The sequence below is a fragment of the Nelusetta ayraudi genome, unplaced genomic scaffold, assembly GCF_046127955.1.
Source record: "Nelusetta ayraudi isolate G7.1 ecotype Tasmania unplaced genomic scaffold, CSIRO-AGI_Nayr_v1 ptg000238l, whole genome shotgun sequence".
Lineage (NCBI taxonomy): Eukaryota > Metazoa > Chordata > Actinopteri > Tetraodontiformes > Monacanthidae > Nelusetta > Nelusetta ayraudi.
This window is the reverse complement of record NW_027466287.1, coordinates 442,896-458,670: the sequence shown is the minus strand read 5'-3', so window position 1 is coordinate 458,670 and position 15,775 is coordinate 442,896. Positions and strand designations below refer to the sequence as shown.

Here is a 15,775-nt window from a genome sequence, read left to right as displayed (position 1 = left end):
AGCCTCGTCTTAATGCTAATACCATAGGTATTTGTGGCATTATTAAATTTGCCTCCTCCTGATCTGTGTGTACAGATGTGGCAGGTGCCCCACTGGCTATCCCCAGCGTTCCGTGGGAAGTTTTCAGCTCTAGTTAGCGAGGGGTTAGTGGCGAACCCTGACAGACACCCGGGTGAGAGAGCTCTCCGCTCCCTTTGCTCTCTCCTCGTCGCTAAAAAGAGGAGCAGGCTTCCAGCAGCGTCCGCCCGCCGAGCGGAAGGGACGGCGTGTCGAGCCGGAGCGTCTTGCCGCGCTCTGGTTTTTCCTGCAAATCTTTGAGCAGCAGCGTGACTGAGGGAGAAAGAGAGAGAGAGAGAGAGAGAGAGAGACGGATGTCAGGCTTCTCCTTCCGTGTAGAATCAGTGCGTCAAACATTTTATAAACTATTCAACATCGAATTCAGAGAGCCGTGACGTCTGCATCTTGGTTTATTATTCAATGTTTTGGAGTTTCTATTTTGGAGAAACATTGGCTGTTTTGGTCCCAGCCGCCGTCTAGTAACTCTGTAGGTAGTCAAAGGGTCAGAGACAAGTTAACGCCTTTTGCAGTTTTAAAACTGCTTTACTTCTTACCAGAAGTTTCTTCACTTCTGAGAGCCGATTAGAGGGATAGCTTGATATTTTTTGGAGAATTTGTCGTGACTAGCAAACTTCCCTTGAGTTACCGGTGCAAAACGGAGAGGTGAAGGGAGGAACCTTGATGAGTTTCATCAAATGCACAATCCAAGCAAAACGCTCTCATGGACAAGTTGGGACCTGCACATTTACCACACTGAAAGAATACGTTGGTTCGACGGAGAAGCCGACGGCGGACTTTGCGGTCGACAGCGATGATGATTTCTAGATATTAATAGTCGAGACCCACAACCTGATTTATTTGAGGGTAAGAAACCCTCCAAGTTCTCGCCGTGTCTCTCAGCCCCAGTGGTTCACTCAAGGAAGTAGTTTCCGGTAATTGCTCCGTGCCTCCTAATGTTACACTATTATACATTATTATTATTTCATAGCGCGGTGGTGGAGGTGCAGGCCTCAACTTGTCTGGCAGAGCCTTCTGGAGCTGCAGGATTGTGCATTTGATGAGTTTCATTGCCGTTCACCTTCCACCCCATAATCTCAACGACAACAGGCCCTGATAATTAAAGGCAATGTACCGACTCGAATAACGACTGAGAGGCTAATTTGTTGAACTATCCCTTTAAGAAAATGCAGTGGCTGAAACTGGACCAGAAGATGAAAAATTAATGATGGTGCAGCGGTGGAGGCCTGCAAGCATCTTCACCACCTCCCCCGCTGATGTGACAAGTGGATTCTGTACAATGGAAGCCTGTAGATCCCAACGTTTTTTTCGGTGTTGTGACCCAAAAAAGAGCGAAAATCTGAAATCGAAATTTGCCGTTTTTCGATACGAAAGGCGTCTTTCGCAGCCAGATGTTATCCCACCTGCACCGCCAGCCGCACAGAGCTCCGTCGTCCATCACTCAGTGTTTATGACCAGCTGTGTTTCTTGGCTAATTTCAGACCTAATTGTGATTTAATGGGACAGCCTTTAGAAAAATAGGCGGAGGAAAGAAGAAAAAAAACAACGCACACAAAGAGACAGAGACAGGAAGGAAAAGCAGCGCTGACCGGGGGAGAAATTCCTCCCCTCACATCGATTAGCCGACTTATTTTTCCCACACCTGTGGCTCCACCGGCTTCTATTCTTCATGTTGCCTCTTTTTTTCTTTTTTTGTTGGTGTGTTATGTACGTCTACATTGAAACAGTTTTAAAAAATCGCGGTTAAATTACGCTATGAAAACATCTGTCAACATTTGGTAATAATACACATCTGCATTGTGCAGCCATTTCTCTCTCTGTCGTTCTCTCTCTCTCTCTCTCTCTCTCTCCCACACGACCGCAGGCTTTTCCTTTCCTTTTATGAGTCACCGCCCACAGAGACGTCGGACCCCCCCCCCACTGAGCTGCACGACAGCTCATCTGTGTCACAGTATTTTGTTGGATGACACAGCCGCCCCCCCCGTCCCCCCATCCCCCCAGACCCCCTGCACCCTCACCCCCTCCCCCCTCCACGCAGGCCGATGAGTCAAGGCGTGATGCAGAACGGCCCCCGTTTTCCAACAGTATGTGTCTCCAGCGTGCCCCGTCACCAGTGCACTGTACCTCTGCTTCTTTTTCAGAACGCGTGCACACTCCAGATGCACAGTTCTGCCAATCAGCTCCGCTGCGATGTCATAAAAGGCACTGACACATCTCCAAGACTGGTCGAGGTCAGCCTTTAGGTCCGTTTGCTCCCACCCCCGCTGAGCATGGGAAAGTTCTTCTGGCACCAAAACCAGTATCAGCAGTGTTACAGCTGTAACCAGTATTCAGCAGAGCAGCTAATATCTAAAGGGAGGCTTTAAACAGAGGGCTAACTCAAGCAGCTGTACTGGAGTCCAGGATGCAAGATAAGCGTCTGCTAATTGGGCTTTTAAGAACAGTGTTAAGGACCCAAGCCCAAGATGAGTTGCAACATCTGACTGGTGCGTTGTGAATGGTGCACGGCTTATAGTCACAACAATAAGCCGTGATTCATGCGTCTCTGACCGGAGTCTCAAATTGGCATAACTAATGGAGGAGACAGCGTCCCCGCAGTGAACACTCTGTCCAGACAGACGGACGAGGACCAGAGCGGACATGAATAAGCTCATTTCATTCTGGAGCCTCCTTCATTTCCCCCCTTACACACACACACACACACATACATATACATATATATAGACACTTGTTTTTGCCGACCACATGTGGCTCCTTCCTTCCTTCCAAATATCACGCATTGCTTTCAATTCCAGAGTTTCTTTGGGAAAATATCTTTGCTCTTCCAGCTTGTTGTCACTCTGTTGCCGTCACCTCCAAACTGCTGGTTCCACTTTTGGCCCTTTTCAGCAATTTCAGCTTATGGCGGCGGCAGCCATCACTGTGGCCCTGCAAGGTGCCAAGTCTCTTTAAAATCTCTCTCAAAAAAAAAGGAAAAAAGTAGCGCTGCTCATGACCCATCGGATGAGGACAACCTCCTGATTGGTCACCGAGCTACAAAACAAAATAGTTTTTTTGTCAATCCATTTTTTTCTGTGATCCAATAGTGTAAGGAACTGGCGACCTGTCCAGGCTGTGGCTCCGTCTTCGCTCGGTGACCCTGGAGGACGCTGGAGGTCCTTCAAGTCCCTCGCGCTCAAAGCTGGTCATTAAAAACAACATGAACTTGAACTTGGAGGCACATTACAGCTCAGCTTGCGCGGTTACAATAACAAGTCAATGTGTGATGAATTGCTATATACCGCAAATACCCCTTCACCCCCCCCCCAATCCTCCACCACCACTATTTGGTAGCGAATTACATCCACTCTGTCTCATATTGCGGGCTACGAAATGGATTTTGCCATTACGTCTTTTGGCTTTGTGTGCGATAATATTCTGTGCGTGCTGCCCGGTGCCGCTAGCCGAGGCCTGGTGGGAGTGAAGGTGATTATTGACGCGATGGGCTCCGTTCCCATGTCAATACAACTGACCAGGAGGTCAAGACAAATGATGTTGTCTGATGTAATCACGCTTGGGTAATTACACACCCTGCGCTTATTGCTGCGGGTGGGTCCCTCTTCCCATCATGCCTCTGGGAATGTGTTTATGGAGAGCCTATGGTCACAGTGCACGCAAAAAGATGGAGAGCGGAGCAGCAACCCGTAATGTCTCCCCACCTGAGACTGGATTTCTCGCTTCTTACCGCATTTTCCTTTTTTTCCATGACATCTGGATATCTGGAAAGCAGCGAAAGGTGCTTAAATAAGTGTTCTTCCAAAAAAGACTTCACACATCTGGTTTGGAAAAACCTGCCTTGCACTGCAAGAGAAAAACAATTTTTGAAATGTTATTTCCGATGTAAGGAAACAGCGCTGACATCACAATGGGAAGCACCGTCCAATATTTTATGTCCTGCCGGAATTCCCTGTGTGCTTTTCCTTAATAAAGACATAAAAATCAATTGTGCTTCTACGCTTACAGCCTTCGACCCCCCGCCACAGAGGATATAATATCTGCTTTTCTAAAAAAAAAAAAAGGAAAGAAACCTCTTGTGAAATAGGAAATGACACGCTCGCTGCGCTCCAGCCTCCAGCGGCCAAAGGTTCTGTATGTTTTCCTGATGTGCTCCGATGGAAACAAAACAGGAAGTTGGTCAGCAATTATAAGCCTGAAAAATAATCAGTCAAATCTATTCTTGGACTCTGGTGATACAATCCCACCACTGGGTTTGTTTGAAACACCAAGGAGGTCAATTTATTGATCTTTCTCCCAAACCCCAGCACTGAAAAAAGGTGAAATTGTTGCTCAACAGAAGAAGAAGAAGAAGAAGAAGAAGAAGAAGAAGAAGAAGAAGAAGGAACAGGAAGTGGATTAAGATTCGCACTTGATTGCTCAAGTTTAGTAGAACACTGTGTGGCGCTGTGTCATCAACCCGTGGCTGTTTGGATTTGACTGGCAGGAGCTTCATCTAAACACGTTGGGAGGTTTCCTCCTCTTTTCCAAACCCTACAACCTAAACCAGTAAACCAGACCACCTCAAGTTCTGCTCAAGTAAAGAACAAAAGAGGAAGTTCAAAGTTAAAGGAACATTTCTTCACTTTGCAATCAGTTCTTGTGAAGAACTAACTACCAAACTTTGGACTGTGAATAGAGAATACTGATCCTCACGACCACCCCCCATGACCACACACACACACACACACACACACACCCCCACCCACTCAAAGCCTCTATTGGTTTGTGCCCCTGAATCATGTCGTTGTTATAATTAACACGATTAATTTGCACCGAACCGCACACATTCTTAATTCCTCACGACGCTGCATCACACATGTATTTACATTCCGTGCCGCTGCACCACGGTGTGGGTTCCATTCCCAGTGGACGGCGCCTGGGCCCGCACGGACACCCCGGCGGCCGCCTGCACCGCGCCGCAGAAAGAACCGCTCTGGTCAAACATCTGTGTAATCATGGAAATTGCAGCAATTCATTCGCCAGCACACGCTGAGTGAGTCATCTATCACGCTGTATCGCTCACTCCGGATCCCCCCTCCCTCCCCCGCGTTTCCGCCTCCCCCCCCCCACCATTGCATTAGCGAGGCGGTCAGTCAGTCAGTCATCCAGCACCGCCGGGGTCAGAGTGCGCTGCCTTCACATGCCTCTGCCCGACCCTCTCCCTGTGTCCGCCACTGACAGCTTTAACATGGATTTGTCACAGACGCCGACGGGAAACAAAGCACGATTATGGATCTCGCGCTGCAACAAGTGGGCTCCCTGGAGTCAGGGGGGACCCCCAGTCTGTCCCCATGCACAGCAGGAGAGATTCACACCCGCTCATCCCAACTGTGATGTCAGGATTCTCTCTCTGTGGAAAAAAATTCCCCTGCAGAAATACCATCCAGAAAACACATTAGATTTAGCTTACTTACTTACTTACTTCTTCTGCCGCATTATCCGGGGTCGGGTCGCGGAGGCAGCAGCCTCAGCAGAGATGCCCAGACCTCCCTGGCCCCATTCACCTCCTCCAGCTCATCCGGTGGGACCCCAAGGCGTTCCAAGGCCAGCCAGGAGACACAGTCCCTCCAGCGTGTCCTGGGTCTTCCCCGAGGCCTCCTCCCGGTGGGACATGCCCGGAACACCTGCCCAGGGAGGCGTCCAGGAGGCATGCGGAACAGATGCCCGAGCCACCTCAGCTGGCCCCTCTCAATGCGGAGGAGCAGCGGCTCTACTCCGAGCTCCTCCCGGGTGGCCGAGCTTCTCACCCTATCCCTCAGGGTACGCCCAGCCACCCTGCGGAGGATTCTCATTTTGGCCGCTTGTATTCGCGATCTCGTTCTTTCGATTACTACCCAAAGCTTGTGACCATAGGTGAGGGTGGGAACATAGATCTCACGCTCCATCCACCCCTCACTCGTGAACAAGACCCCGAGATACTTGAACTCCTCCACCTGAGGCAGGATCTCCCCACCGACCCGGAGAGGACAAACCACCTTTTTCGAGAACCATGGCCTCGGACTTGGAGGGCTGATTCTCATCCCAGCCATTTCACACTCAGCTGCAAACCGCCCCAGTGCACGTTGGAGGTCCTGGCTCCATGAAGCCTACATGACCACACAAAAGGCGGAGACGCAATCATGTGGTTCCTGAACCAGACTGCCTCCGGCCCCTGGCTGCGCCTAGAAATTCTGTCCATAAAAATGATGAACAGAACCGGTGACAAAGGGCAGCCCTGCCGGAGTCCAGCACGCACTGGGAACAAGTCTGACTTACTGCCGGCAATGCGAACCAGACTCCTGCTCCGATCATACAGGGACCGCGCGGCCCTTAACCGAACCCGTACTCCTGGAGAACTCCCCACAAGACGCGTCGAGGGACACGGTCGAACGCCTTCTCCACATCCACAAAGCACATGTAGACTGGTTGGGCGAACTCCCATGAACACTCAAGCACCCGGCGGAGAGTATGGAGCTGGTCCAATGTTCTACAACCCGTTTTAGTTTATTTATTGTTTATTTATATCAAAGTCGAGGCAAATGGGGAGCAGGTATGTGAAAAAACATCTCCATGTGGACAAGACAGTGGCTCATTTTTCCTTCTATAATCTGTACTGTGCAACAGGTGGAAAGCAAATCCATCCGTCCGTCCGTCCACTTTTCTGCCACACTGACCCTGGGGGGCCACCGCAGCCCATCTCAGCTGTCACCCCGAGTCCCCACTTCTGCACGGACACCACTAAGAACAATGCGGGAAAAAAAGAAGAGAAAACTGAGGGAACATCTGTTATGGCCCGAGGCCTTACGATCCCTTCCTGCTCCACATATGAAAGACGTTGGCTTTTGACAATCCAGGATAAGGTGCAAGTGCTCCAATGCTAAAGTGTATAATTACAGCGCTCATTATCCTGTTGCGAGGAGTCGTAAAGTGGCAGAGTGGATGGCACAGAGCACAGACAGATGCCTGAGAAAGTCTGCACAACTGGTTTGTTTATGTATTCCAAGTTCCAGCTTTATAGAAAAAGAAGTGATGCAGTTGTAGAAGCAGAAGAAAAAGTCCTTGGCTGCTCTTCCAGCTGTACATACCGTTTCAAGAAGGTGATCATTTCCAATTAACGTCTAGTCAGGAAGGAGGACAGGACGTGTTGCACTTATTTCCAGGATCGACTGAAGCCTTGTATTTTATATTTTTTTAAGTTGATTATACAACACGTGTCCTTCAGTGTGAGGCAATAAAAAAAACACTTCTTTTATTTTTCTTTAGCAGTAAAAAAAAAATGATTGGCCCATAAAGACAGACAGATACAGTGATCGTCAGAAACAATACACACAATGGACTCCAAGATCACAGAGTTCTTAGCAAACCCACCCAAACACATTAATCCTCCCATTCTGACTGTAGCTCGTGGAATCCACTTGAACACGTGGCTCCAACAGAATCCGGTCAGGGCAAAAAAAAAAAAAAAAAAAAAGGTTTTCAGGTCAGGTGGCCTCCCAAAGCTCTTGCCGCTCATTTGAGCACTTTGTCTGACGTTGCGTTGGAAGTTCTCCAGTGCAGTGTGGGAGAGCGACACCCCCAGTGGAGGCAGACGTGAATGAAGGAAGGGAAGATAAACCTCTTGTTTCAGGTATCAAGAATGAATTATTTGGCCTCATTTGTTTTAAAAGCTGTAATATTCTCTCTTGGTACTGGGTGTAAATGACATCTTTATTATTGATTTATTTATTTATTTTTACATTACAAAAAAAATATGTTTGGATCCAAGATTCCCTAGTTGAACTTGTTTTTTTTTTTGGGGGGGGGGGGGGGGGATTCTCATGATGAAACCCTTGAGGTTTACCAATGAAAATAACCTGTCAAGACAACATATTCCTGCCAGTTTGTTTATTTTACGCGGCCAGCTGTTTCCGAATCTCTGGCTACTGAACAAGAAAGCGTTACTGACGGTCGCTCTTTTTCTGGCCAGGGTCAGATTTTTAAACATTTCCTCCGGTGATCCCGAGAATTTTTTTTTTTTTTTTTTTGCGTAAATTTGAATCTCGGAAACTTTTGCGTTGAGCGCATGAGAGCATTGAGAAGAGGCTGAAACTGTTCTTAACCTCATCGCCGCATCCTGAATAAACAGTAACAATGTCAGCAAAGAACTTCAGGCATCCATGGAGCATCTGCTCTTCATCTTGACCTTTTCCACTCGCACTTACATATCCTGAAAATATCCAAAAATCTTGAGAGGGGTCAGCTGGGGAGGAGAACCCCGCAGGTCATCGCCTCGACGCTTAAAAAGCCTGAAATAGCAAAAAAAGGTTCCCATGAAATACATCACATCACCGTTATCTTGCGTGGCAGGTGACACCAAATGGTCCTCCAAGTGATTTGTGGCGAGCATTAGAGCTGGGCGGCTGTCCAAGCCTGTGTTTATAATCTGATAAAATAATGGTTACATAACATTTATTCTCACTCTCGGTGAGCATCAGCGAGACTGCTTTTCACTTCTTCTTCTTCTTCTTCTACTTCTTCTTCTTCTTCTTCTTCTTCTTCTTCTTCTTCAACAACTTTCTGTGCCATGTTGACACAACAGGCCAACATCCACATGTTCGGAAAAACATGATTGTGAAAAAAAAAAAATCAAGGAAACGTTTTGGCTTAATTAATTCCAGCCATATCGTTTTTCCTCCTTTAATCGCTCAAATGGCTTCACAATTGTTTATTTCCAAGTCCCTTTGGAGCCAGAATGCTCTTTAAACATTTCAGTGCCAAAGCCTACGACCAGACTTTGATGTGTGAAATTGGGTGAAAAAGCTTGGTGACAAGGCCAAGTGAAATCAAGTGAAAAAATTGTTTTTTTGTTGTTGTTTGGCTTCTGATGAGACGTCCTGCGTATTGTAAAATAAAAAAATAAATAAAATAAAAAACAGAGAGAAAGAGAGAGAGAGAGAGAGAGAGAGAGAGAGAGAGAGAGAGAGAGAGAGAGAGATCTGTGCCTCCAAAGCATCAATGAGCATCCCAGGAATGAGAACAGTCTATGTTTATACTTCTTTTGGCTTGCTTTATTTTCAGTTTTCACTCAAGACGCTGTGCAATATTCATTTTTGTATGGCTTCTCTTTGTTCTTTTACTGTGCAATTAACCTATTTTAAAGTCTTTTAAATTGTGTACCCCATTTCGCTGTGGTGTGTGACTCCTCGTCTCTTTGCACCCTGTTTCCATTATGTTGAACTTGACTGTGTAACGACAGCAAAGTCTATTCTATTCCGTTCTCTAATGGATTTACCACAGTTGCTGTCTTTAAATGCGGAATGTTGCTTTTGTCTCTAGTTTGGTAAATTAGCCAGGGAGCTCTTCCAAGTGTTTTGACGTGCAACACTACACGCACACTGTATGAAAAGATATTTATCATTTGACCGACCTCATCAGGTTTAAAAAGGCCAAAATGGGGTTTTACCTCCATCTTCAATTCTGAGCTGGATTGAGTTTCCGTTAGTCAGATACAAAACCCAACAATCAAATGACTAATTCATCTTTCCCCCCAAATGTTTGTTTCTGCTCACTGAAGTGATGTTTTACAAGGTGCAGTCTAAACATATGAAGTGGCATTTTGGCTTCATCACCCCACTGGACAGCTCAAGCAACCAGTCTGTCTGCTGTTTGCCTCCCGCACTCTCGCATACCATCCGATGAGGGCCGCAGTCCAATAGCTCGTGTCCGCACCCTGAAGCGAACCAGCTCATGTCAAATGCATCTGGTAACACAAACTGGGAGTCATACAAACAAAATCAAAACAGAGCGAGGCAGGCGGGGAACGGCATCCTGTCATCCTCTGGCCAGAGATAAGAATGTAGAAAAATGAAGTGCGAGTCGATGGAAAATCTCTCGCGTTGCCGTTTTTTGTTTTTTTTGTTTTGTTTTGAGTGGCACCTGAGTCTTGTGATTGAATTCACAGTGCCCTCTAGTGGTGCACTACCGTGGCCTCTTTTTTTTTTTTTTTTTTTGAAGGTGGTACGTTTGTTAGTTAGTTTTCTGTGTCTGAGGAAATCAACACACACAAGGCTGAAAAACCCCTCCAGTGCCGTTAAAAAAAAAAAAAAAAAGACATGAATATGTATCTTCAGTGTGTTGAAATTTTCAAAGTAAGACTTTCTCATGAGGAAATCTGGCACGATGCTGTGGACAAGAGCACACGTGTAAATGGTTTGGTTGCAGCTGGGTTCCATTTAGTGGCTCTGGATGCAGCAGGTTGTTGATGACATAGACGCTGGCTGTCAGACACGGAAAGGAGCGGAGTCCACGCTGGCCTTATCAGCGCCAGCTGTGCGCCTCCTCGCAGCGCTCAAACCTGCATTTGATGAACGTCCATCATGAAAAAGATTTGAACTGGGCTGGCAGCCCCTCGTGTGGAGGGTCTCTGCCTCTGTCATGTGATCTCAATTTGCAGCTACTCCCCCGTCGCCCTCAAATACTCAAGATGCGCGCCCATATATGCACACAAACCCACACATATACACACTCTTCCAGAGAGAATTTAAACATGTATATGGAAATTAGATGGATTTATTGGGAAATTAAGACATTCAAAGAAATCAACCGCCACCTAAAGCCCGGCGCTGAGCCTGCAACTGAGTGATGATCGATACTGCAGCAACCATACAGCACAGTAAAAAAAAAAAAAAAATACAAATACAAATACAAATAAAAAAAAATAGCATAATCTAAACAAACCTAAATGACACATTGTACAAGGACTTTTGTTGTTTCCCAGCCTTTAAACTCACCAATTACAATAAAAACGTTCACAAACACTTTAAACGTATAGTTTGGAATTTAATACATTATGAGAATCAAAAATATATGTATAACGTAATGTCCTCGGGACCCTCAGAACTGCACAGTACAGAATCTTCCTTAACAAAAAGAAGCAGAGAGTTACTTCTGACTGGCATCAGTGAAGCATCACTTTGCAGTCAGCCGAAAGGAATCTGTCCTCCATTCCAAAATTCAGGATTAGCTGAGATTCCTAAATCCTCTGGATGAAGCCCTTTTTTGGGGAACAAGTGGGGGGATCAGTCATTCTTCATCCGCTTCTCTTTGCGCGCTTTTCGCTTGAGCTGAAGTGTCTTCAGTTCAGCCATGGTGGAAAAGGTCCTGTACACCCACAGCATCTGTCAGAGCACATAAACACACGCAGGAAAAAGGAGGTGTGAAACTGTGCATTTGAACCTTTCTGCTTGACATGTCCAGGATGATGACGGATGATCACAACGCTCACCACGATTAGGACGGTGTTCATGAGAAGAGGAATGGAAAAGACCAAGGATATGAACATCCCCTTGGAGTCAAAGTACTGGAAATTGGAGAAGGACCTGCAAATGTAGGAAAATGTAGTGTTGTTCATTTGAACTAGTCATTATTGCAAATCAGCAACACAATGACCAGAGAGACGGACCAACCTCCAGTTCATGGCTGCCAACTCATTTAAATGTTCCGCACTGTACACCAGGCCAACTGTAGAGAGAGGTGGCGTCAACATGCAAAAAATAATATTGGGTTAAAAAAAACAACAACAAATAAAACCTCTAAATATGCTTTTTATAAAAAGGTAGCTATTTAAGAATTAACATATAAAACGTGTTTGAGTGATTTCACACTTTTATTGTTTCCTACATAAATCCATGTGCGTTCATACGTAGTTTTGATGCCTTCGTTGAGAAACTGCGATGTCAATAGTCATGATGACAAGTGACAATAGTCATTCTCGATTGAGCCGTGCTCATCATCTGCAGTATGCATCAATTACTCACCCATGATTAGGAAGTGAACCACCTGGGCTCTGTAGTACCTGCACGTCACCGCAGTCAGGATTAAACACACCGCGTGAAACACCAGCAGCCCGATGAGCCAGGGCTCCGACCACTGCACCTGGAGAGAGGCAGTAAGTGCGCGTCATATTCACCAGCCGTCAAAGACAACAAATAGGATTTTACGGCTCCTTTAAACGGGTAGCTTTGGTTAGCCGTGTGGATATGACTCATGCTAACGGCTCGCAGCTATCTACCCAGCCCGGCTCACGAGACGCTACCTGAAGCGTCACTTACAGACATCAGAAACGTCCATATCGATGTGATTCGTAAGTTGCTGTAACCGTCGATGGGTATCGAAGAAATGTTTTTGGCTTTGTGGTCCGTCATCCTTGGCAAAGTGAGCTCCTGCTTCCGAACGTCCAACGTAAACAAACAGAGTCTGCGGAAGAAGCGAACGAGTCGCAGTCAATTTACGTCACAACCGCGACCAACCGGCGCGTCGCGTAAATGAAACGGCAAAAAAAACCGCTGCGTCCGACACCGGCTCGATCCTGCTCCCAGTTCCGTTGCTTGCTTGCGGCCTTATGTCCTTCTGTTTCAGCTGTATATCCTTTATTTGCACCCATTTCTCACTTCTAACTTTTTCTGTTTTAATGCTTTATATTCAGCCTCAGATATTTGAAAAAATAAAATAAAATAAAAATAATAATAATAGTTATGCTCATGCAAAACTTTATGGTATTTGTCCTGTGTATTTTCTTGTAGAAAGAGACGATAAAAAAGGAAGAAAAGAAAAACCTTTCAGTCCTACAGATCAGACAATTATAAAAGGGAGATGTTTTAATCATTCAGTTTAAAAATACACTTTGCACTTCATTTAGACAAATATCTTTATTTCAACTGAAGTAAATTTCCTTAAAGGAGTGCTCCAAGCCTCTAGAAAAAAAAAGTCTAAAATTACAAATCATATTTGTGCATATGTGAATTTGCACACACATCACGATTAGCAAAACACGCAATTGAACAAAGACGTGGATCGTGAAATGTTTTAGACTATATGAGCATCATCTTCATAATGTCTTAATTCATAATTTCAGCTTTCATCTGCCCCTCATACCTTCAACACGTCTTCTTAGATTCTCTTCTCATAAAGTAGAAACTTCATGGTCTGTCAAAAGTGCCACTTTACACTATCCCCCTGCACAAATGCTTACACCAAACAGATGCTTAAAAAATAGATATACCCCATATATACAAGTGTTTTATCATTTAAATTGTGGGTTATGATGTGGTTATGATGCAGTAGCATATGCATATTACAGTAAAGGACATGTGATTGTAACAGAACCATTGTTAAACAAATATGCTGATTAAAAAAACGTGACTTAATGCACGGATCGATGTTAGGGTCAATCTTTGGCAGTCCGGCAGTGTCTGTGTTGGTAGAAGAGGTGGTGTGCATGGCGCAGATCAGCTGGTGTTCCTCCCGGGGTGATAGTCAGGCACAAAAGTAGCAGCCACTGTGATCGGAGTGGAGTAACCCAGGGCAAAGTTGTACAGGCCGAGCATCAGGCACTTCCATGTGGCACGAAGTGCTTTGCCAACGTTCTGGGGGGAAAAAACAACAACAACCCACCTCCGTGTAAATGTGCACACATCAACACGGTTTTCAGGTCAGCGGTTGCTCAAATCAAATAGCTGTGAGTTCAAAATCACAATCATATTTAAACATAGATAAAGACGGATGTGGGTTTGCTTCAAAAGGTTGAATTTGACCTAAATTGTGTTGAGACATTGTGGGACAACGTGGCAACAATCTAGAGAAAAGAGGTGGATTGTTGTTTGTTGGTTTTGTTTTGTTTTAAATCTGAGCGTGTGATGTTGAGAAACAATAGCTCCACGGGAGCAGAGAGAGGACAGGAAGAGGAAAGGGCTGAGTGCCCGAAGTGGACACAGGAAGTCAGATGTTGGAGGAAAAGCAGAACAAAAACAACCCAGGTCTTTTGAGCCACAATTATTTATCCACAGCACAACATGTCTTACATGTAAAATGAAATAAAATAAAATGAATAAAAAATAGACAGCAAATTTGTGTATTTCCGGGATTTTTTTTGCTGGGGAAAACAAGTTGATGGATTGAAAATTAATTTCTGCAATTTCTGTTTTATAATGTACTGGAATAGACAGTAGTGATACGACAATACTGTCCACACAGTTTACACATTGACTGTGGTTGTGTTTTGCAGATAAGAGCCCATTCCATTGTCATAAAATGGTGCAAGGTAACTGATAAACTCTAAAATAAGTAGGCCGACTCGGCCCAGAGTCCAGAAGCCTCTCTGGCAAATCAAAGTAGGTCAAAAAAATTGGTCATTTAGTGTTTTGAATAAAACAAAAAGGGAAAAAAGTAAAGTATGAAAACATTTCAGATGATTTGTTGAAAAAAATATTTGTGTTTGTGCATATTTAATTGATTAACTTGATTGTTTGTGAACATCACCAAAATAATTCAAATTATTTTAGTGGAGCTGGTTGATTGATGCCATTTGGAGTTTTTAAAATAAAATATGTATATAACTTACCCAAGAGGAAACTACAGAGAAAGAGAAACGTATTCTTGTTAGATCTGTTCAAGTTTCCGCGTTCAACACACAGTTGTTGTTGTTGTTGTTGTTTATATGATCATATTCAGATAAGCAGATTTAACAGATTTATGATTTTGAACTTATAATGCAGTGCTGAAAGTTTTAAGTTGTGCTAAGTTATTTTGACTGCGTGAGTGATTTTATTTCCTTTTTTATGTGTCAAAAAAACAAAAACAAAATCCTTGTACCTTCTTGACTTTCTTGTACTGCTCCTTCTTCTTTTTCTTGCGCTCTTCCTTTGCGTCGTCGTCGACCAGGGGCTCGTACCTCTCGGGCAGGAAGGCAAAGTGGATTTCCCTGTGGCCCTTGTCACTTTTCCTGCGGCTGGCGGCGGCAGTGGGCCACCCGTCCTGGTGCCCTGCGTGAAGCGCTCCCTCCTGGTGATCCATGTTGTCCTTGTGCCGCTGATATTTTGCAGCACATACGTGTGCGGGAGTGTCAGCTGCTGCTGCTGCATTTCTGTCAAACATTGATGGAAGAGATTTGGCCTTCATGTCGCATGCTTGTCGCTGGCAGCAGCTCTCGGGGATGTAAAAAGGGGGAAAAAAAAAAAAAGACTTAGCCTCAGGAGGTCAGGTATGATGTCGGGAGAAGTTTCGTGCATGAGTGGAAGTGCATTCCAGTGGTCAAGCCTTATGAGGGGGATTTGGCGCAAAGCCCTTAAAGGTGTAAATCCTTCCTCCTCACAAGACTGACCTTGAAATCCTGGGGTCTCAAATCCAGCGCTTATATTATCTTTTAACCAGGAAATAATGAGCAGAGACCAGGAGAAGACGGGCGGGTTTGGCATCTCTGCTTTGTTCTGTCACTTGTTGCAAACAATTAGGACACTGTTGCAGCTTCTGGACTAAATTCCAGGTCAGAGTGATTAATACCGTTTTTTCAAGCTCCTCATTTCAACCAATTGTCCGGACTTTATCTTTCACCCTGGACTTCAGTAGAGCAGCCCTTTTATCATGAACAGCATATTTAGCCTTCTGTTTACAGACTCCTGCAACTTCACTTCCTGCTTTGTCGGCTCTTCCTTCCTGGGGGTGTTGGCTATACCCTTTGTGATGTCACAATGGGCTAATTTCCACACTTTTGTCTTGAGCCTCATGGAAAAATAAGAAATAAAGCAAAGCCCAAAAATGCTAATGTATAATTCTGATGCCAACTAGCACGCACGCAACTTCTGAGGTGAAATAGCTGAACTAGGCAGAAAATGTTCTGTTTAAAAAAAGGAAAAAAATTAATGAAGCAACA

The 15,775-nt window shown here is 45.1% G+C and overlaps 2 protein-coding genes across 2 annotated transcripts; both read right to left on the bottom strand.

Moving 5' to 3' along the window:
- Positions 1–10,608: 10,608 nt before the first annotated feature.
- On the bottom strand, positions 10,609–12,360 carry tmem18 (transmembrane protein 18). The gene is made up of 5 exons (XM_076016829.1): positions 12,180–12,360; positions 11,886–12,003; positions 11,535–11,589; positions 11,354–11,447; positions 10,609–11,246 (listed from the first exon to the last, which is right to left on the bottom strand). Exons 1-5 carry the CDS (start codon positions 12,270–12,272, stop codon positions 11,148–11,150), a joined length of 459 nt encoding a protein of 152 aa, XP_075872944.1. The 5' UTR covers positions 12,273–12,360; the 3' UTR covers positions 10,609–11,147.
- Positions 12,361–12,761: 401 nt separating this feature from the next.
- Positions 12,762–15,149, bottom strand: LOC142882209 (required for drug-induced death protein 1-like). The gene is made up of 2 exons (XM_076016797.1): positions 14,719–15,149; positions 12,762–13,493 (listed from the first exon to the last, which is right to left on the bottom strand). Exons 1-2 carry the CDS (start codon positions 15,022–15,024, stop codon positions 13,356–13,358), a joined length of 444 nt encoding a protein of 147 aa, XP_075872912.1. The 5' UTR covers positions 15,025–15,149; the 3' UTR covers positions 12,762–13,355.
- Between the last annotated feature and the right edge of the window lie 626 nt (positions 15,150–15,775).

What these genes read in the sequence shown, in the direction of transcription:
- LOC142882209 (XM_076016797.1), bottom strand. Translation starts at nt 15,024, where the DNA reads ATGAAGGCCAAATCTCTTCCATCAATGTTTGACAGAAATGCAGCAGCA. An exon ending in AGTACAAGAAAGTCAAGAAG is followed by an intron (nt 13,494 to 14,718) that starts GTACAAGGATTT and finishes TTTTCCCCCCAG; the next exon opens with AACGTTGGCAAAGCACTTCG.
- tmem18 (XM_076016829.1), bottom strand. Translation starts at nt 12,272, where the DNA reads ATGACGGACCACAAAGCCAAAAACATTTCTTCGATACCCATCGACGGT. An exon ending in TTGGCAGCCATGAACTGGAG is followed by an intron (nt 11,448 to 11,534) that starts GTTGGTCCGTCT and finishes CTACATTTGCAG; the next exon opens with GTCCTTCTCCAATTTCCAGT. An exon ending in TGAACACCGTCCTAATCGTG is followed by an intron (nt 11,247 to 11,353) that starts GTGAGCGTTGTG and finishes GTGCTCTGACAG; the next exon opens with ATGCTGTGGGTGTACAGGAC.